Source organism: Carcharodon carcharias, chromosome 17 (assembly GCF_017639515.1).
Source record: "Carcharodon carcharias isolate sCarCar2 chromosome 17, sCarCar2.pri, whole genome shotgun sequence".
In the NCBI taxonomy this organism is placed as follows: domain Eukaryota; kingdom Metazoa; phylum Chordata; class Chondrichthyes; order Lamniformes; family Lamnidae; genus Carcharodon; species Carcharodon carcharias.
Genome location: NC_054483.1, coordinates 104,883,015 through 104,905,395, shown reverse-complemented (window position 1 = coordinate 104,905,395; position 22,381 = coordinate 104,883,015). Strand labels below are relative to the sequence as shown.

General features: G+C 41.7%; 1 protein-coding gene across 4 annotated transcripts in view; it reads left to right on the top strand.

The window, feature by feature from the left end:
- The window catches only part of cutc (cutC copper transporter homolog (E. coli)), a 24,771-nt gene extending 2,390 nt beyond the window's left edge, over nt 1-22,381 (top strand). For 3 of the 4 annotated variants that reach the window (XM_041209523.1, XM_041209521.1, XM_041209520.1), the window contains exons 2-9: nt 6,259-6,334; nt 8,639-8,698; nt 12,123-12,332; nt 15,616-15,651; nt 16,500-16,633; nt 17,733-17,760; nt 20,827-20,932; nt 21,888-22,381. In XM_041209523.1, the coding sequence (XP_041065457.1) occupies nt 6,265-6,334; nt 8,639-8,698; nt 12,123-12,332; nt 15,616-15,651; nt 16,500-16,633; nt 17,733-17,760; nt 20,827-20,932; nt 21,888-21,999 (756 nt within the window). In that variant the 5' untranslated portion in view covers nt 6,259-6,264 and the 3' untranslated portion in view covers nt 22,000-22,381. Of the gene's footprint in view, nt 1-3,309; nt 3,386-6,258; nt 6,335-8,638; nt 8,699-12,122; nt 12,333-15,615; nt 15,652-16,499; nt 16,634-17,732; nt 17,761-20,826; nt 20,933-21,887 lie in introns of those variants that run through there. The other variant, XM_041209522.1, reaches the window with a different exon arrangement.

The following is a 22,381-nucleotide window of genomic DNA, read 5'->3' as shown; positions in this document are numbered from 1 at the left end:
GACTGCAGAGCTTTGATCTAATCTGTTGGTCATGGGATCACTTGGCTTTGTCTAGAGCATGCAACTTCAGCTGTTTAGCATGCATACAGACTTGTGTTGTGATTCAGTAGAGTTGACACCTCATCTTTAGGTACAACAGGTGCTGCTCCTGACCTGCTATCCTGCACTCCTCATTGACTGAAAGTTGGCCCCCTGGCTTGATAGTAGTGGTCGAATGAGGGATATGTCGGGCCATAAGATTATCGATTATGATTCTTTACAATTCTGCTGCTACTGATGGCCCACAGTGCCTCATGAATGCCCAGTTTTGAGCTGCTAGATATGTTCTGAATCTATTCCATTTGACACACAACATGATGAAGAGTATCCTCAGTGTGAAGATGGGACTTCATCTCCACAAGGACTGTGTGGTGGTCACTCCTACCAATACTGTCATGGATAGATTCATCTGCGATTGGTGAGGACGAGGTCAAGAAGGTTTTTTCCTGTATTGGTTCTGTCACCACTGTCAAAGGCCTAGTCTGGCAGATACGTCCTTCAAGATTTGGCCGGTTCAGTCAGTAGTATTGTTACCAAGCCACCCTTGGTAATGGACATTGAAGTCCAGAGTATATCCTGTGTCCTTGTTACCCTCAGTACTTCTTTCAAGTGGTGTTCAACGTGGAGGAGTACTAATTCATCAGCTGAGGAATGGCAAGTGTCACATGACACAATCCCATGTTTATGACTGACAAAGAATGACTAAAAAAACGAGGGAGAAATTAGAGCATGAGAGAAAGCTAACTTGAAATATAAAACAGATAGTAATAGTTTCTACAAGTATTTAAAAAGGAAAAGAGTAACAAAAGTGAGTGCTGGTCCTCTAGGGAGTGAGTCTGGGGAGTTGATAATGGAAAACAAGGAAATGGAGTGTTGAACATGTATTTTGTGTCTGTCAGAAGTTATATAGTTCTCTTAGAAGACTTAGAAAACTACCCAAAGATATTTGAAAACCAAGATGTGGAAGGGAGGGAGGAGCTTAAAACAATCACTGTCACCAGCGACTAAGTACTGGGAAAACTATTAGACCTAAAAACTGAGAAGTCCCTAGGACCTGATGGCCTGCATCCTAGGGTCTTAAAAGCAGTGGCTGCAGAGATAGAGGCATTGGTTATAATCTTCCTGGATGAGCACTTGGCATGTCATAACATTCAAGGCTATGGGTCAAGTGCTGGTAAATGGGATTAGGTAGGTAGGTGAGGTGTTTCTCACATGTCAGTGCAGACTTGATGAGTCAAAGGGCCTCTTCTGCACTGTGATTCTGTGATTCCAAAATTCCTTAGATTCTGGAAGAGTTCCAGTGGATTGGAAAATAGCAACTGGTGCACCTTTATTCAAGAAAGGAATGAGACAAGAAACAGGAAACTATAGGCCAGTTAGCCTAACATTTGTTGGACGGAAATTGTTAGAATCCATTATTAAGCAGGATACTTAGAAAATTGTAATGGGATCAGGCAGAGTCAACATAGTTTTATGAAAGAGAAACTGTTTAATTAATTTATTAGAATTCTGAGAGCAAGTAACAAACAAGGTGGATAAAGGGGAACCTGTAGATGTGGTGCACTTGGATTCCCAAAAGGCATCTGATAAGGTGCCACATCAAAGGTTAGTAAATAAATTAAGAGCTTATGGTGTAAGTGGTAAGATATTAGCACAGATAAAGGATTGGTTATCTTACAGGAAACAGAGATTAGGGACAAATGGGTTATTTTTGGGTTGGCTAGCTGGAACTAGTGGAGTACCACAGAGATCAGTGGGGCCCCAACTATTTATAGTCTGTATCAAGGATTTGGGTGAAGGGACCAAATGTATGGTTGCTAATTTTGGCGATGCCACCAAGATAGATAAGTAAGTTGTCAAGAGGAGGTAAAGAGCCCTACAAAAGAATATAGGTATGTTAAGTGCATGGGCAAAAAATTGGCAGATGGAGTTAAATGTGAGAAAATGTGAACTTGTCCACTTTGGCTGGAAGAATAGTAAATCAATATACTACTTAAATGGAGAGAGATTGCAGAACTCTGTAGTGCAGAGGGATCTGGGTGTCCTGGTACATGAATCACAAAGATTTAGTATGCAGATATAGCAAGTGATTAGGAAGGCAAATGGGAACTCGGTGTTTATTGCAAGGGGAATGGAATATAAAAAGTACTGTCAAGGGCCTTGGAGCGACCACAACTGGAATACTGTGTACAGTTTTTGCTTCCTTATTTATAAAAAAGTTATAATTGCATTAGGAGCAGTACAGAAAAGGTCCACTCAACTCATTCCTGGGATGAGGGGCTTATCTTCTGAAAAAAGATTGAACAGTTTGGGCCTATACCCATTGGAGTTTAGAAGAATGAGAGGTGATCTTATTGAAACATAAGATCCTGGGGGGACTTGATAGGACGGATACTGGGAAGATGTTTCCTCTTGTGGGGGAGACTAGAACTAGGGGACACAGTTTAAAAATAAAATGGAGATGAGGATTTTTTTTTCTCTGTTAGAGGGTTATTAGTCTGTGGAATTCTCTTCCCCAGAGAACATTGGAGGTTGGGTCATTGAACTTCTTCAAGGCTGAGTTAGAGAGAATTTTGATAGACAAGGGAGTCAAGGGTTACGGGGGGCAGACAGGAAAGTGCAGTTGAGACCACAACCAGATCAGAGATTAGATCCTGCACTGTCAGGACCTACCCAGGACCATGTCTTCTGGAACATCAGTGTAACTCTTATCTTGCTGCGAGGCAGGAATATGTGACCGAGTGTGATATGAACAGTACTCAACAAATTTCACATGCATCATTTGTTCCCCATGTTACTCACCAAATGATATGACAAGAATTCCAGTTGATGATCAGTACAACTGGTGTTCTGGGTGCTCAATACAGCGCAGCTTCATTGGGTGGGCCATATTGTTTGATGTTGGATTGTAGCCAACTGTACAAGCTTGTCTCAGTGGGTAGCACTCTCACCTCTGAGTCAGAAGTTTCTGGATTCAAGCTCTACGCCAGGGATTTGAGCACAAAATCCAGGCTAACACTCACAGTGCAGCACTGAGTGAGTGCTGCATTGTCGGGGATGCCGTCTTTTGGATGAGACATTAAATTGCCCTTTCAGGTTGAAGTAAGAGATCCCATTGCAGTATTTTGAAGCAGAGCAGGTGACTTCTGCTTAGAGTTCGGGACAATATTATGTGTTGCTCTTTAATTTGAAGGTGGTGTTTTATCCCTCATCACATGATCAGAATGGCTGCACCTACACTGACTTCAGTTCACTTCCTGCTCCTGTTTGCTGTATGTGAGCCACACCAAGGCTTTTTTACTAGAGCAGTAAGGTTGACTGCCAAGCAGGATTTCCACGCTGACAGGTAACTAGCCCAGCAGCCCTTTGAAAGCTTTTCATTCTAAGCAGAGGCATTTAAGAAGGGATCTGTTTTGGTGCGGGGTCTTTCATAACTGCAGAATGTCCTGAAGTGCTTTTCACAGCCAATGAAGATTCCTTTTTGAAGTGAGGTCGCTGTGCAATTGCAGGGAAACTATGCAGTCAATTTGTGTCCAGCAGCAAGCTTCCACAAACAGCTAATCTGTTTTCAACACCATTAATTGAGGGGTTTAGGAAGAAGCTTGCCTGGACTGTCAGTGTAAGTGTATCCTTGTCTGTTTCTCTGCTGTGGCTGTCAAAAATAAACCCCAAACTTTTCAACTGATGAGTTCTTGTGAAATGCTGCACAGCGCTTCAATGCAAAATCCACAGCTGGTGCTGCCAATATCCAGACTTCAATTGCCAGGGGATTCTGTGCCAAATGGGAAAGAGATTAAAGAGATTAGGTTAACACTTTTACTTGCTCTGAAACAATGACATTGATTGATTTCAAACATTGACAGCCAGGTTTCAGATTAGGATCATGTTTCCAGTGTTTGACTTGTTTCCTCCCCATTCCTGTGTGTTCCTCTAAGCAGTAACCACATGTCCTGTACGTTTTTCCATGCTGGGTTCTGTACACCTAAAAGGATGAATCTTTGTTTAGTTTTATATTTTAATCTTAAAAATATCTAGCATTCTTCTAGCCCTTTTCACGAACTCTGGACATCCCAAAGTACTTGACAAAGCACTTTTGAATTGTAGTCACTGTTGTAATATAGGAAATGCAGCAGCCAATTTGCGCACAGCAAGATCTCACAAACAGCAGTGTGATAATAACAAGGTCATCTTGTTTTAACGATGTTGGCTGAGGGATAAATGTTGGGCCAGGATATTGGGGACCTGTACTGCATTACCCCAAAGGATGATCGAATCAGATTCCATAGGAACTTTAAAAAGGCAATTGAACATGTGTTTGAAGAGAACTAATTTGCAGGGTTATGGGGAAAATATGGTATGGGTCTAAAGTGGACAGCTCTTTTTAGGAGGCAGCCAGCTCAGACACTTCAGGTTGAATGTCCTCCTTCTGTACTGTAAGATTCTATTAGAACTTCCCTACTCTTCCTTGAACAAGTGCCTTTGGATTTTTTTATGCCTGCCTTAAAGGACAAATTGGTTTAATGTCTCATCCGAGCTAGACACTGAAGCACCATCTGTGACATTTTACATCAAGTTGAGGGATGCCAGTGCTGGAAAATGAAAGACAGTTTCCAAATCTGGTACTAGTACATTCCTCTTACATGGAGTCAACTCCATTCCAACCATGCCTGCCTGGTTTATCCAAGGCAGCAGTGGAATATTGGGCCAAAAACAAAAAATGCTGGAAAAACTCAACAGGTCTGACATACTGTGGAGAGAAGGACAGAGTTAACATTTTGAGTCTGGACTCGAAACATTAACTCTGCCTTTCTCTCCACAGATGCTGTCAGACCTGCTGAGTTTTTCTGGCATTTTTTGTTTTTGTTTCAGATTTCCAGCATCCGCGGTATTTTGCCTTTATCCTAGTGGAATTATGGGTATGCATAGATCTTGCATGCACCTACTTTACTACAAGGTATCACTTGCAACTTTTTTGTTCTGCCCAGGCCACTTTTCTGATGTCAGGGAGAAAGTTCTCCACAGGTTGGTAACGGTGGAAGTGCCAGGAGAGATCAGCTCACCTGCCCCCAGTACAAGTGTTGGCTGACCTGAAAATAAGTGCCACTGGTGAGAGAGATGGTTAGCTTTACAGTAGGAGGTTTCAGTGCCTCCAGAGGTACTGGTGTTGGCAGGTTTACAATGGGGCACCAATTCCAGAGGCACATTTATCAGGGTAAAATGAGTTTGACATTAAGTGCCTCAGTATAGAATAGTTTCGGTGAGGAGTAAACTAATTTACACTGCCTCCTCAAACACTCCTAGGACAATTTAGTGCAGGTGAGACATAAAGAGAAGTTTTTTCTGTGCAGACCTTTATTACCTAGATAAATTGATAAAAGGCTAAGTGACTACAGACTAATTCCCTTAATGATCAAATGTCCTGAGGAAGAGAGAAGATAAGAGGATGGGGAAAGAACTGGGTCATGATTATAAACTAAAGATACTGTGGGCTAGATTGGAGGAGATGGAATTACTACAGGGAGAACTCTCAGTGCAAATTACTCCCAATTTCTCTCATTTTGAAAGGGGTATCTCCTACATCTCCTCATTGTTTGCAAATGCTATTAATTCAGCAATATATTTACCCTCCCTTTGAAACCAACAATTCAGAATTCTGCTCACAGCCCAAGCTACTCCAGTGGCATATGTTTCTGGGATCACATTCTGCCAGGCCTGGACCATCTATTTCTACAGGGGTTAGCATTTTGTTGCCTGATGGCTAATCTCCCTCTCTCTTACTTCTTAGAATCAATCTCAGCATCTGTCCATCAGTCTCCCTATCTGATCTTTCTATTCTGCTGGTACTATCATGGGCATTGTGGTGCTTTCAAGCCTTTATTGCAGCATTTCTGACGATAACTTATTCTTTCAGACCTCAAACTTGTGGTGCTCTTCACCTCACTCAGATTTCCTTTTCCTCCTGCAGCCTGGTGAAACCCAAGGTTGGCCAGACCTAATCACTATTAGTTGATTTACCTTGCCTTCCCTCCTCCTGGGGAAGTTTCTTATGCTATGGGCCTTTACCTTATCAGAAAAGGGACTGCCTTGGAGACTGATCTGTGTCCATTGGGAAACAATGATTCTGACGGCCGGTTGATGCTAAAACATTTCCATGCATACATAACTGTGCTTCCAAACTTGCTATCTATCGCTTTAACAATACCATCTATTGATCCATAGGGTTGGATGACAACAAGGGTTCTAATGGAGGTGTGTGTGGATTCAGTGGAATCTGCTATCAATGCTCAGAGGGGAGGTATGTACTTTACTAACCTTGTGTTTTTCAATAGACTGAGACTATTGCTTAAACCATAAACTGTTCTTCGTACTTTCAGTCTTAACTCATCTTGTCCCAACCTTACTTGGAGTGATAAGTACAACTGAGGATATTAACTGGGATTGGACTGTACCCAGATAGCATCACATAGTTACAGTTTGCACCAATACACTACAATAACAACAACTTGAATTAATATAGCGCCTTTAACATAATGAAATGTCCCAATGCACTTCACATTGCATTGAGTGTTATCAAACAAACTTTGACACCAAGCCACATTAGGACAGGTGACCAAAATCTTAATTTTAAGGAGCTTCTTAAAGGAGGAGAGAGAAGTAGAGAGGTATAAGAACAGAATTCTAGAGCTTGGAGTCTAGGCAGCTGAAGGGATAGCTGCCATTGATGGAGGGATTAAAATCAGGGATGAGCAAGAGTTCAAAACTGGAGGAGCACAGATATCTTGAAGGGTTGCAGGAGGATGTTACAGAGGGGGAGGGCATTGAGGGATTTGAAAGCAAGGATGAGAATTTTAAAACTGAGGCATTGTCAAACCAGGAGCCAATGTAGGCCAGAGAGCACAGGTGACTGGTGAATGTGACTTGGTGCGAATTAGGATACGGGCAGCAGAGTTTTGAATGAACTCACGTGGAGGGAGGAAAATGGAGAGAGTTGGTCAAGTCTACCAAGGCTTGAATCACTGGGTGTGGTGAATAGCATAGATGCATTCAAAGGGAAGCTAGATAAGCACACAAGGGAGAAAGGAATAAAGAGACATGTTGCCAAAGCTCTTTGTCTTGCACTATCAGGACAAAAGCAAAAATGTCAAATTTCAAACCATCACAGCAATTTATACAAAATGTATTGTGATTGTTTGAAATTTGGCATTCTTGTGTTTGTCCTAATGAGTGCAAGACGAAAATCTTCGACATGTCTCTCTTTTCAGCAATATTCAAGTTCTGTACTACCAAGAGAAAGGAATAGAAGGAATATTGATAAGTTTGGAAGAAGAGTGTTAGGAGGAGGCTAGTGTGGAACATAAACACTGGCATTGTCCTAGTAAAAACAAAAAATGCTGGAAAAACTCAGCAGGTCTGATAGCATCTGTGGAGAGAGAAACCGAGTTAACATTTCGAGTCTGCACGACTCTTCTTCAGAGCTAAAGAGAAGTAAAAATGTGATGGAATTTATACTGTTTAAAGGGGGTGGAGCAGGTGAAGCTGGATAGAAGGTGAACAATAGGTGGCGGCTAAGGAAAGGTTAACAAAGATGTCATGAACACAAGACAAAGGGAGTGTTAATGGTAGCGGTGAAGACTAAAAAAGGTGCTGATAGTGGCATAAAGGTAAGAAAGCAGAATGTGTTAATAGCAGAACAAGGGTCTGCGCTGTGTGAAAGAACAACATGGAACAAGTGACAGATGGTCCTTTTGGGTGTGGAGAGGGGTGGGACGGACTTAACATTGAGTTCAATAACTTCAGACCGTGAACTCTCTCCTCTATCTTCACCCCTTTTTAAATCCTCTTTTATCAAATGTATTTTTACTTTTTATTTACTTATTTTCATTTTTATTCATTCGTTCATTGTTTTATCCCTTTTTTAATCCCTTTTTTCATCATTTTTCCCCAACCACTGCCCCTCTCCCCACCCGCCACTCCAAAAGGGCTATCTGTCACTTGTTCCATGTTGTTCTTTCACAGAGCGCTGACCCTTGTTCTGCTATTGTCACATTCTGCTTACTTACTTTTATGCCACTATCAGCACCTTTTTCAGTCTTCACCACTACCATTAACACTCCCTTTGTCTTTTGTCCATGACATCTTTTGTCAATCTCTTCTTAGCCCCCTTATCGCTGGCCTTCTATCCAGCTTCACCTGCTCCACCCCCCTTGAACAGTATATATTTCACCACATTTCTACTTCTCTTTAGCTCTGAAGAAGTCATGCTGACTCAAAACATCAACTCTGTTTCTCTCTCCATAGATGCTGTCAGACCTGCTGAGTTTTTCCAGCATTTTCTGTTTTTATTTCGTATTTCCAGCATCCGCAGTATTTTGCTTGTACCACTGGCATTGTCCTGTTGGGTCAAAAGTTTGTTTCTTTGCCGTAGATGCTATGTAAGGTTAAATTTCAGCTGGGTCCTTTCATCCTCTTGGAAGAATTAGTCCAATTATTGTACAACCTGTTGAGTATTTCCAGAATTATCTGGAGGTCACAGCTTTTCTTTTGGCCTGTATGCCTTTTTGAGTTGCTTTAACCAGTTAATTTTTGTGATTGTTTTCAGGAGCATCTCGGATTGAACTGTGTTCTGGCCTAATGGAAGGAGGCATCACCCCCAGTATAGGTGAGTGCCAGAGCTTCTGTTGTTTCTAACTGATCTGTGCAGGATGAAGCAAAGTCACTGGGAGATGCATCTCTATCATGTGGAACATGAACGCCGGCATAGACCAGGAGGGCTGAATGGTCTCTTTGAGCTGTAGACTCAATATAATTCGCTCTCCTCGTTCCACTGGCTATCCAGTTGATTGGGGATTTGCAATATTTCCTGTTGCAGTTAGTGAAGCATCAGTAGCAAGAGTAACCGCCCATCAAGTGCCCTGCTTCACAGTCAGAAACTGCCCAGCGCCTTTTCAAAAGAGGCCACTTGTGCAATGCAGGCTTAACAATGGCGACTGCTGTAGACAAAGCAATTTACTTTGACACATAATATTAAGCTAAGTGTTTGTGAAAGACCCTGTAGACTCTCTTTTGCTTGAGAGTTCTGTTCTTTGAGGTTTGAAAACTTTCTGATAGTGAACCAGAGATACTAGTTTGCGCTGGGGTACATTTCCACAGATGCCACGAGTCCTTTGGTACCACGCACATGTTGCCTTTCCTCATGGCATGAGTTGAGACAGAAAATGCTTGTAGGATAATCAGCTGTGGGAGGCAATTCTGTATTTGCTTGGCAATCCCCCAAACCTATTTTTCAGCTAACCACTGGATAGCAGTCAACAGCAACAACTTGTATTTATATAGCACTTTTAACATAGTAAAATGTCCCAAGGCAGTTCACATTAAGGTTATCAAACACAATTTGACACTGAGCCACATTAGGAGATGCTGGAAAAGTGACCAAAAACTGGATCAAAACAGAATGTTTTAAGGAGCATCTTAAAGGAGGAGAGAGATTGGGGAAGTTTAGGGAGGGAAGTCCAGAGCTTAGGGGCCTTGGCAACTGAAGGCACAGCACCAGTAGGTGGAGCAATTAAAATCGGATGCACGAGAGGCAGGAATTAGAAGAGTGCAGATATCTCAGAGGTTGTAGGACTGGAGGAGGTTACAGAGATAGGGAGGAATGAGGGCCATAGAGTGATTTGAAAACAAGGATGAGCTTTTTTTTAAATCAAGCTGTTCATAGACTGGGAACCAATGTAGATTAGCACAGGAGGTGATGGGTGAACGGGATTTGGTGCAAGTTAAGAGATGGGCAGCAGAGTTTTGGATGAGCTCGAGTTTAGGTAGGGTGGAAGAAGGGAGGCCTACCAGGGGAGATTTGGCATAGCCACCCTGACTGATTTTTTTTCCTCTTTCTCACATTAAAAGGGGGAAAAAAAATTACATTGTACCAACAAATATGGGACTTGTTTTGGTCAGTATAGCCCAATCCACATAATGAGGCGCAGTCACCTTGAGCCATGGAAGGAGTACCCTCACTAATTTGATTTGGACACAACTTAAGAACTTTTAGGTCATGACAAAGGAATTGGATTTATTTTCTTTGGAGAAGAGATGAGGGGGTGGTGTAAATAGATCTTTGAAATAGTGAGAGACTGGGAAATAGAATAATTATACAGCAGTCAAAAGAAAACTAATGTGGCTCAAGCAAGACTAGAAATCAGAAGAGCTTCCCACACAATACTGGAAGTGTGGAACAGATTTCCAGCAAATACAATTGGCATTGCTCCAGTTGAATACTCATAATAAAACATTGTGGTTTTACAAACTTCATCTCCCACATTGACTGCTCACCAAGGCAAATACCAGAGTTCACAATGTTAGTGGTATGTTAATTATATTGTTAAGATACACAGAAGTGCATTGATTAATTAAATGCTTAAAGAACTTATAAAGAGAGACTTCCTGGTCAACAGTGTCCCTTTAAGGGGCTATTTGATTAGTCTATTTGTTAATTTGCCAGTTTGTTCAAGTTGTACTCAAAATAGTATAAAGAGAGACTTCTTTTGGTACAATGTCTCTTTAAAGGGCTATCACTTTAATTTAACTTTGTAATTGGTTAATTAGTCTAATTTTGTTTAACCAAAAGAGTATAAAGGAAGACTGGTGGAAACACTGGGTTAGTGGGTAGGAGGCTGATGGGGCAATGCTGTCTTCTGTAATAAAGGAACTATCAAGAAGGGGATTTTTGTCCAGTTTTTCACTTCACCATCTGGCTTTAGACTCATTTAACACACAACCTTGGTATCCTGCCCAACCCAGATTTTAGTTTCTAAGCCCACTTCTTAGCTAACACCGAGACAACTTATTTTCTTCTCCATAATGTTTCCCATCTCTGTGCTCACCTCACTGTCACCCCAACCAAATACTAATCCATGCTTCCGTCATCAGCATGATTTCTGAAATGCCCCCAGCTCCCTTTTCCTGCTTCCCAAGATACACCCTGTATCAATTCTTTAATTCATTCAAAATTATTCTGCCTCCATCCTGATGTAGCCACATCCTGTTTGCCCAATGCTGCAATCCTCACGGTCATACATTGACCATTGACTTCTATCCCCCAACTCACTGATTTCAAAATCTTTGCTCTGTTCTGTAAACTGTAACTTCCTCTGTGGTTGTTCCTGTCCCAAGATCTTTGTTCCTCTAATTCCTGCCTTCCTATGCATTCTCCTTCCCTTCACCCTAAAATCACTGGAGGGGTTTTCAGGCCCTATCTTGTGGAACCTCCTCCTTTTAAAGCTGCCTCGTTTCTCTCCTTGCCTTTAAACACCTCTCAAAACCAACCTGTTAAACCAGAATCGTAGAAGCAAAATACTGTGGCTGCTGGAAATCTGAAATAAAAACAGAAAGTGCTGGAAAAACTCAGCAGGTGTGGCAGCATCTGTGGAGAGAGAAACTGAGTTAATGCTCTGAGTTGAATATGACTCTCCGTTGGAATCGTCCATTGTCTTCTGAAACGGACGGATGTCTAAGGGGCCTGAAGCAGGAGAAACATCAGGGCCCTTGATTTCTCTCTCTGGTCCTGCTTTTAATAGAGCAAGTAGAGAGAAATTGTTTTGTCTAGCAAGTGCGTTGGTGACCAGAGAACATAGACTTAAAATAATTGACAAAAACACTAGTGGGGAAATGAGAATTTTTTCTCCTGGAGGGTTGTTACTATCTGGAATGCACTGCCTGAAAGAGTGGTGAAATCAGATTCCATAAGAACTTTCAAAAGGTAAATGAATATAGGCTTGAAGAGAATGAATTGCAGCTGTTATAGGGAAAAAAGCTGGGATGTAGAACTATACTGAACAGCTCTTTCAAAGAGCCAGCACAGACATGATGGGCCAAAAGGCTTCCTTCTGCATTGTAGAATTGTGTGACTGTCTGGGACGTGTCACCTGTGGAACATAAGCTGCCAGGGTTGAAAAGTGGAGATTTGGGGATGGACAGGGTGGATTTGTTTCACGATCTGACTAGGGGAATGGAGAAAATTCCTATTCAGGTTCAATGTGGCCTCCTCTCATTTATTTTGTTTATTTCCTGTTATTGGTTGATCACGACAGGTCTGCTGCAGGTGGTGAAACAGTACGTGAGGATTCCAGTGTTTGCCATGATACGCCCGCGGGGAGGGGACTTCCTGTACTCTGACAGCGAGATTGAAATTATGAAAGCTGACATCAAGATGGCCAAAGCCAACGGTGCGGACGGCACTGTGTTTGGGGTTCTGACAGAGGATGGAAGAGTCAACGCTGAAGTGTGCATGGATTTAATTGGTATGAGCCTCACATTAGATGTAGGTGATCTGCTCAAAGTGTATAAGATGGAAGACGGTGGCATAGTGGTAATGTCACTGGACTAGTAACCCAGAGACCCAGGCTAATGCTTTGGGGATAAAAGCAAAATACTGCGGATGCTGGAAATCTGAAATAAAAACAGAAAATGCTGGAAAGCCTCAGCAGGTCTGGCAGCGTCTGTGGAGAGAGAAACAGAGTTAACTTTTCAATTCAAACAAATCTCTTCTTTGGAACTGGAGAGAGGTAGAATTGTGATGGATTTTATGGTGTTGAAAAGGGGTGGGGAGGGGAGCGGTGGCAGGTGGAGCAAAATAGGTCAAGGATAGGTCAAAAGAAGAGGGAGATTAAATGACAAAAATGTCATGGAACACAAGCCAAAGGGAGAGATAATAATAGTATTAAGGACTAAAGCTTTGGACTGGGATTTTCCGATCCTTCGGCAACTGAAATCAACGGATCTTTGGCTGGTCCGTCAGATTTTTAGTCCACCCGTGAAGATTCCCACTGTGGGCAGGACCAGAAAATCCTTGCCTTGGTCCAGAGTAGATGTTAATAGCAGAATATATAAATGTTTTTATTATTAATGCTTTGGGGGCACGAGTTCAAATCCTGCCATGGCAGCTGGTGGAATTTAAATTCAATTAATCAATAAATCTAGAATTGAAAGCTAGTTTCTTTAATGGTAACCATGAAACTATCATTGATAGTTATAAAAACCCATCTGGTTCACTAATGTCCTTTAGGGAAGGAAATATGCCATCTTCACCTGGCCTGGCCTACATGTGACTCCAGATCCACAGCAATGTAGTTGTCTCTGATCTGCCCTCTGAACTGATCTAGAAAGCCACTCAATTCAAGGGTAACTAGGGCAACAAATGCTGGCCTTGTCATTGATGCCCACATCCTGTGAAAAAATAAAAATAAAATTTCCTCTGGTGATAGGGGTTCCAGGACCAGTCTCCAGAACATTGCTATGAACCATTCAGGGAGAAAGTCTTGGGGCAAAAAAAAAATGTTGTGTGATTATTGTTTTTCATCTTCTTTCAACATTTATTAGTTTCAAAACGGTTGGGATGGGATTAAAAGAACTATTTGATCAACAGTCAAACGTCATCCAGCTGAATAATGTGGAGCTTGTTGGCTTTACCAATAAAACGGGAAGGCCAATGTGCCAGTGTGTTTGTATCCAGTGACCAATAATGGGAGCCAGGGCAGAGTGGATGTCATGTGATGAAACCTCCAGAAATAATTCCAAGCAGAGTTGGCAACCCTATCTGGTGGAGTATCCAGATAAGTGGGGGAGCATAATCTTAAAATTAGAGCTACGCTGATCAGGGAAGATGTCAGAAAGCACTTCATCACACAAAAAGTGATGGAAATCGGGAACTCTTCCCACCCCACAAAAACGTGTTGAAGCTGAGGGTCGGTTGGAGCTTTCAAAATTGAGATTGATAGATTTACATTGGCTAAGGACTACAGAACCAAGGCAGGTAGATGAAGTTAAGATACAGATCAGCCATGTTCTAATCGAATGATGGAACAGGCTCAAGGGGGTTGAATGGACTCCTCCGTTAGTATATTCCTCAGGACTCCAGGGCATTCAAGAGTGCCTTTTGGTGTAAACAGTTACCCTGTTGCTTTTCTTCCAGTGTTCTCCCTCTTTCAGTGTTCTCCCTCTTTCCTGAGGCGTTGACTTGTGCTGGGGTAATGCTTCCCAGAGGTCCCATTGATTGGGACCTACCTTTGAGACCATCTGTTGTATATTGTTACACAGCAACCTATCCAAAATCTAATTGGATAGGAGAACAGATTTGAGGAACTGAATTACCAGTCGCCAGTCAAAAAAAAAAGAAAGATTTGCATTTCTACAGCACTTTCCCGACCACCACATGTCACAAAGCACTTCATAGACAATGAAGTACTTTTTGAACAGTAGTCACTAGTGTAATGTAGGAAATGCTACAACCAATTTATACTTAGCAAGTTCTAAAACACAATGTTCCAGGTTTACCCCCCATTCCAGGGGCAGAATTTTTAGCTCGGCGTGTGGGCACGACCCGACCCAGTTGAGCGTAAAATAACCTGTGATGACGCTGGGCAAGTGTCCTGACGTCATCCCGTGCTCATGTGATATTTCGGTTGGCGGGTGAGCGCATAAGTGGGAAGCATGCCCGCCGACAATTAAGAGGGCAATTAAGCCCATTAAAGTTCCAATTGTCCACGATTTTTCATGGTCCATCCAAAACGGTTGGCGGACGGGCGAATCTGCCAGGCGGACTTTGCATTTTTGATGAAACTTCATTCAAGGGCAGGATGAGGTTTCTGTTATTAAGCTTAAAAAAATAAAAATGGATGGACAGAATTTTCATCATGTATATGTTCAGGTGACTGATTCTGATGCTGGATTTTAAGGTCTTTATTTATTGGTTTAAAATTCTTCAGCTCCCTGAGGCAGCTCTCTGTCTTTAGGGAGCTTCATTCCACCACCACCACCACCACCACCACCCCCCCCCCCCAAATGCCCACACTTATGTCTTCCTCCTGCCCCACCCTGGCACCGTTAAGCATTTCAGCGCGCGCTTCACAGTGGCTGACCGTTAATTGGCCAGCCAGCATGAAATCACGGTCGGGGGGGTGAGGGGGTTAATCGCAGGAGGCAGTCTGTTCCCCAGCCACTCCCAGGTGCTCCGATCACACCCACACACCAACCTAAAAATCCTGCCCCAGGACTTGAACAAAAAATCAAGGCTGACGCTCCAGTACTGAAGGACTGCTGCACTGTTGGAGGCACCTTTTGGAGGAGAAGTTAAAACGAGACCCCAATCTGTCCTTCAGGTGAACATAAACATGATACTATTTCGAAGCAGAGCAGGGGGTTTATCCCTAATTTCCTGGACAATATTTATCCCTCAACCAACATCACTAAAAACAGATTAGCTCATCGTTATCTCAGTGCTATTTTTGGGAGCTTGCTGTGTGCAAATTGGCTGCCACATATCCTACATTATAACAGTGACTACACTTCTAAAGTACTTCATTGCTGTAATTTGCTTTGGACAGTCTTGAGGTTAAGAAAGATGATGTAGAAATAAGATTATTAGATTTGTGTTTCTATAGAGTGAAGGAATAGATCAGATGATGGGGAGTTGGGTTTAAGATCAACAATAAAGGTTTGTTCAGCAGTTCTTATGTGTAAACTTTTTTCTTTTTAAGTCAACTGATAACTATATAGGATGTTTAAATATTCCTTCCTCTGTTGCAGCTGAATCACGACCTTTGTCCGTGACTTTTCACAGAGGTGAGTACGTCTGAATAAAGAGAATGACTGTTGTGGATAAGATAGGTATAGCCTGAGGTGATCAAATACTTCAAAGGATGCAAGGGTACGTTTGGGAGAAGGGGAATATACTGCTTCTGGAGAGATACTAGAGTAGGTGCATAAAGATTAATGGCATGATAACAGTACTGAAAAGTTATAATTATCAGGAAAGTTTGAACAGCTCTTCTCTGTAGAAGATTGAAGAGTGAGAGGTGACCTGATAGAGGTCTTTAATATTATGAAGGAGTTCAATAGGGCAGAAAAGGAGGAGAGTTTCCATTGTAGGGAAAACCAGAATTAGAGGCCATCATTATAAGACAGCCAAATCCAATAGGGAATTTTGGAGAAGTTTCTTCATCCAGAGTGTGGTGAGAATGTAGAACTCAATGATAGTTGAGGCAAAAGTCTTAGATGGCTTTAAAGGGAAATTAAATAAACATATGAGGGAGAAAAGAATGGACAGATATGGTGATAGGGTGAGATGATGTAGGATGGGGGGAAGTTTGTGTAGAGCATAAATACCAGCATGGACCAGTTGGGCCAAATGGCCTGCTTCTGTGCTGTAATTCTGTGGAAGGCAAATGATGGTTGAATAGTGAAGCTGTGGAGATGAATGAATATTCTGGAGTTTTGCCTTTGAACTTCACAGTATTCACAAGTATTTTCCCTTAGAAAGTGAAAGGTTTGGGTTAGAGTCCATGATCGTGTAGATTTCGCGATTGGGAGAAGGAGGTGGCTTTGACTTGCCAAGTTGACATTCCCTGATTTCTCTCTTTCTGGTAGTTGTACTGATCATCTGACACCAGCTGTTGCTTGTGTCCCCACAGCATTTGATATGGTGCATGACCCCATGACGGCCCTGGAGTGCCTCATCTCGCTGGGCTTTGAGCGGGTTCTCACCAGCGGGTGCGACAGCACGGCACTTGAGGGGCTGCCTACCATCAAGTGCCTGGTAGAACAAGTAAGTTTGTGGTGCGGGCAGCTTTTTTCTTTGAATGCACACAGCTTTCTATTGAGCCGCTGGCACTGAGAAAGACTGATTACAAACTGCCAAGCATAAACACCAGGACGAACCCGCTGGGCTAACTAGCCAGTTTCTGTGCTGTAAATATGATTCAATGCAACGAAATATGATCTCAACTGTTGAAAAGAGGGGAGAGGGATAAATCTGGTAATTACAGGTCAGTGAGCCTAATACCAGTGGTGGGAAAATCAGAATTGGGGGCCATCACCATAAGACTGTCACTGATAAATCCAATAGGGATTTTAGGAGAAACATCTTTACCCAGAGAGTGATGAGAATATGAAGCACAAGGGGAGTTGAGGCAAAAAACATAGATGCCTTTAAAGGGAAACTCGATAAGCATTGTCAAGACCGAAATTAATTCTTGCTTGTAGAAGTATGGGTTAATAAGGAACAACCAGCACAGATTTGTTAAGGACAAATTGTGTCTCTCTGACCTGAGTGAGTTCTTTGATAAAGGAGCTGAAGATTGTGCTAATGATATACATATGGACTTTCGAAAGGCATTTAATAAAGCACCACATAACAGATTTATTAAGAAAATGGAAGCACTTGGTAGTAAAGGAACGGTGGTAACTTGGGTGTACAACTGACTAAGGAATAGGAGGCAGGGACTGGTGAATAGAGGAGGTTACAGTGATAGGGAGGGGCGAAGCAATGGATCGATTTGAAAACAATGATGATGATCTTAAAATCAAGGTTTTGCCAGAGAGGGAGCCAAGGGCTCAATGAGCACGGGGCTGAGGGTGTCTTGGTTTGAGTTAAGTTAGAGGCATCAGAGTTTTACAGTGTGCTAGAAGGATGTGGTAGTACTTTTTCACCTATCCAACCTAACCTTTAATGTTACTATAATTTCTGAGCTGAATCACTGACCCTGTAAGTGTTCCACAGCCTCATGAAGATGTTTCTCAAGCCCTCTGTTCTAAATTTCTTGCACTTAACTTTGTGTATGTATAGCAGTAACTGAAGTCCTGCACTAATGCTCTTCTTTAAGCCTTTAATTTTGGTCTTTTTATTTCCCATTTACAACATTTAGGCAAAACAAAGGATTATTGTCGTACCAGGTAATATTGTTTGCTGTTATGTTTTCAATTATTTTGTGATTTCAAGTTTTGTTCATTGCTCTGTGGACAATAGAATCTGGAGGGGTATGATACAGATCGGCATAGGAGGAGATTATTCCAAAAATTGAGTTTTTTTTCCTTACATTGTACCATTTTTTGATCATTTTCTCTCTATTCTGGTACACCCAGTGTTAAAAACTAGGTTCACCCATAGAAGGTGGTCCAGCTTATTTTGATACTTTGAAGTTTATGGGATGCTCTAGAATTAACTATCAATCAACTCCTGCCTCACATTACACACATTCTGTTTCGTTGATGTTCTTTAAACCTAGACCAATGTAGGGCAGTGAGTAGAGGGGCTGACAGGTGAACAAGACCTGCACATGAACAACCAATGGCAATCTGATGCACTCCCAGGTCAGGTGCAGCATGGGAGGAAGGCTAGGAGAGAGGAGAGTGCTTTGCATTAAACTTTAAAAGTGGCCTCGTGAAACACACCTATATTGTTCATAAAGATCACAAACTGGGAGCATTCTGAAGTACAGCAAGGTTACACCCAAACTAAATCTTCTCTTGCAGTGCAACAAGCTTACAAGATCACTTGTGACCATTTTCTTATTTTCAGTCATCCTGTGCCTTCTCTGAGTGATTAAGTCCCAACTATTGGTCAAATTAGCAGTAGTTTTATTTGCTTTAGGCCCTTGCCTACCAGGAGCTGAACTGAAACAAAGGAACAGAGCATGATGCAGCAGCTGATTGATAGCCAATCCTACAATGTTCCATACAATATTTTTGCATGATTCGTCAATAAACATCAAGTCTGAAGAAGATATATAATTTAAGAGCATAAGAAATAGAAGTAGAAGTGCACCATATGGTGCTTCAAGCCTGCTCTGCCATTCATTAGACCTGCCTCAAATCCACTTTCCTGCCTGCTCCCCATATCACTTGATTCACTTACATAACAAAAGTCTTTTTACCTGAGCCTTAAATATATTAATAATGGAATATTCACAACCGTCTGAATGAAGAAATTTCTCTTCACCTCAGTCCTAAATGATCTGTCCCTTATCCTGAAACTGTGCTCCCATGTTCAAGATTCCACAACCAAGGGAAATAACCTCCCAGTCTCTGTCATATCAAGCCCATTCAGAATCTTCTATGTTTCATTCTTCTGAACTGCAGAGAGTGCAGGCCCAATTTACTCAGTCTCTCATCATAAGACAGCCTTCTTATCCCAGGGACCAATCTAGTGAAGCTTTGCTGTACCGCCTCCAATGCAAATATATTCTTCCTTAGGGGGAGGTCGTGGCCTAGTGGTATTGTCACTGGACTAGTAATCCAGAGATCCTCTGGGGACCCGGGTTTGAATCCCACCATGACAGATGGTGGAATTTGAATTCAATAAAAATCTTGAATTAAAAGTCTAATAATAACTATGAAGCCATTGTCTGATTTCCAGCATCTGCAGTTTTTTTGTTTTTAAAACCTATCTGGTTCACTTTAGGGAAGGAAATCTGCTGTCCTTACCTGGTCTGGCCAGATTCAGTAATGTGGTTGACTCTTGGATTTCCAGCATCCGCAGTTTTTTTGTTTTTATAGTCATAAAAACCTATCTGGTTCACTTTAGGGAAGGAAATCTGCTGTCCTTACCTGGTCTGGCCAGATTCAGTAATGTGGTTGACTCTTAAGTGGCTCAGGAAGCCATTCAGTTTCTCAAGGGCAAATAGGGATGGGCAATAAATGCTGACCATGTCCCGTGAATGAATCAAAAAAGAAATAAATATGGGGACCAAAGCTGCACATAGTGTTCCAGATGTGATCTGAACTTATATAATTATAGCAAGATTTCCTTATTCTTATACTGAAATCCCTTTGCAATTAAGGCCAACATACCATTTGTCTTCTTGATTGCTCCCTTTACCTGCATGCTAAGTTCCTATACTCCTTGTACAAGTACACCCAAGACCCTCTGACATCAAAATTTGAAAGTTCCATCCCTTTTGAAAGACATTCTGTTTTTCTATTCTCAATACCAAAGTGAATAACTTCACATTTCCTCATATTATACACCAACTTGTTATCCACTCATTAGTCTATCTGTATTTCTTTTCAGCTCTTTGTGTCCTCTCACAGCTTACATTCCCCCTAATTTTGCTTCATCAGCAAGCTTAGATACATTATTCTGTCTCTTGTTCTAAGTCATGAATATAGATTGAAAATAGCTGAGGCCCTAGCACTGATCCTTGTGGCAGTCCCACTAATTACAGCCTGCCAACTAAAAATCTCCAGTTTATTCCTACTCTATGCTTCCTGCCCATTAACCAATCTTCTATTCATGTTAATATATTACCCTCAATCCATGAACCCTTATCTTGTGTGTTAACCTCTTGTGGCATCTTAGTTATCTTCATTTCTGTGCTGATGATGTTGCTGTTCCTCGTAAAACCAATACCTGGTGACTTGGTTATTCCAAACCTTTCATTCCACAGCAAAGTGTCCCCTCCGATGTGCTAGATAACGTAACTTCTCTTGTGTGTCAATATATAGATTGTATAACTGAGATTTTCAATTGATAGTAATCAACCATGGATCAGCTAGTAGCATTCCTTCTTCTGAGTCAGAAGATCATGAGTTCAAGTCTCACTCCAAACACTTAAGCACACAATCTAGGCTTACACTGTCGGTGCAGTACTGAGAGTGTTGCACTGTCAGAGATGCCATCTTTCACATGAGGTGTTAAGACAATCTGCTCTCTCAGATTAAAGATCCCATGGCACTATTTCAAAGAAGAACAGAGGGTTCTCCCTGGTGCCCTGGGCAATATTTATCCCCCAATCAACATCACTGAAGCAGATTATCTGATCATTATCACATTGCTGTTTGTGGGAGCTTACTGTGTGCAAATTGGCTGATTCATTTCCGAAATTACGACAATAACTATACTTAAGAAGTACTTCATTGACTGTGAAGAGCTTTGCAACTGAGATTATGAAAAGTGCTATAGACATGCAAGTTTCTTTCTTTTCAACAAAAGTGCCCCTTTTATTCCTGTGTGTTGTTTAGGGGGTGGAATAACAGAGAGAAATGTGCAGCGGATTCTGGAGGGTTCCGGAGCCCAGGAGTTTCACTGCTCTGCCCGATCCTCTAGAGACTCTTTAATGAAATTTAGGTAGGTCATTTAGAATGATTGACTTGAGGCGATGTGGGGAATGGGAAGATCATCTCCATCAACTTCTAACAAATAATTAGTGAAAATATCCACGTCTTATTTATTCCTTTTTGCTCGGTCTTGGTAAATTTCTTCCTGTAGTTCCTATAGTAAAAGGATATTAGTTCTGCAACAATACATTCCGCATGACTTAGGCCTAGGTGGTTATCTTAAACAATCAGTTTTAACGTATTGACTAGTGATAGTATTGTTCTTATATAACTATACTTCAATATTACATTAAATGACAAGCAACTGATACAGCCTCATTTCCTCGTGGGCTTCAATTCGATTAAGCTTGACCGTCATCACGAGACTATTGACCTTTGACTGTGCTAAAAGCTGTAGCAACTACTGACCACTGAGCCCTACTGTAAGGTCTACAGGTTTTGTACTCTCTGAGAGTCTGCTTCTCCCAATGTGTTCCTAAACAAAACATGTAAGCTCAGTTTATATGTCAAAGGCTGGATGGTGATGTAGTGGTAATGTTACTGGCTCAGTCCAGCGGCCCAGGCTAATACCCTGGGACAAGGGTTCAAATCCCATGATGGCAGCTGGAGGAATTTAAATTCAATTAATTCATAAATCTGACATTAAAAGCAAGTCTCAGTGATGGTGACCTTAAAATTATCGGATTGTCTAAAAATCCCATCTGGTTCACTTATGTCCTTTAGGGAAGGAAATCTGCCATCCTTACCCAGTCTGGCCTACATGTGACTCCAGACCCACACAATGTGGTTGACTCTTAACTGCCCTCTGAAATGGCCTAAAAAGCCATTCAGTTGTTTTAAACTATTACAGAAAGAGCCAGTGCGTCACAAGGACATTTTAACAGCATGGTCTGATGGAAAAAAAATATTCTAACGCTCAGAGCTGTGGTGGGATGATATGTGTGTGCTTCTTCTTTTCTTGTTAGAAACTCCTCTGTTTCCATGGGAGCATCTCTCACTCCGCCAGAGTACAGTGTGAAAGTGGCAGACATCTGCAGGATAAAAACAATAATCACTATTGCCAAGGACACTGTATAAATACCAAGAATCTTACAGCTAAGAAAACCAGGGAATAAATACTGCTACTAAAATGGAAGATACACTGAAGCATTTACCTGATCGAGTACGGGTCTGTACAGTTCAACAATTGTGACTTGTTTATTAACTGGGAGAGGAACAAGCAAGATGTTTGGGTTGAACACAATTCTTTAAAGAGGAAGCTGGCTGAGGAACCTTTTTACATAATTTTTGTACAATTTGTAAATGATCAGCTCTATTTTCAAAGCAGTGCAACCAGGATCCTTATTTGTAGTGTCTGGTCGTGTGAAGAAGGAGCTCTACATGCACTCCTTACAAGGAGTGTGATCGACCGCCAGTGCTCACAGCTTACTTTTATAACAATTAAAAATTGTTAACTGAA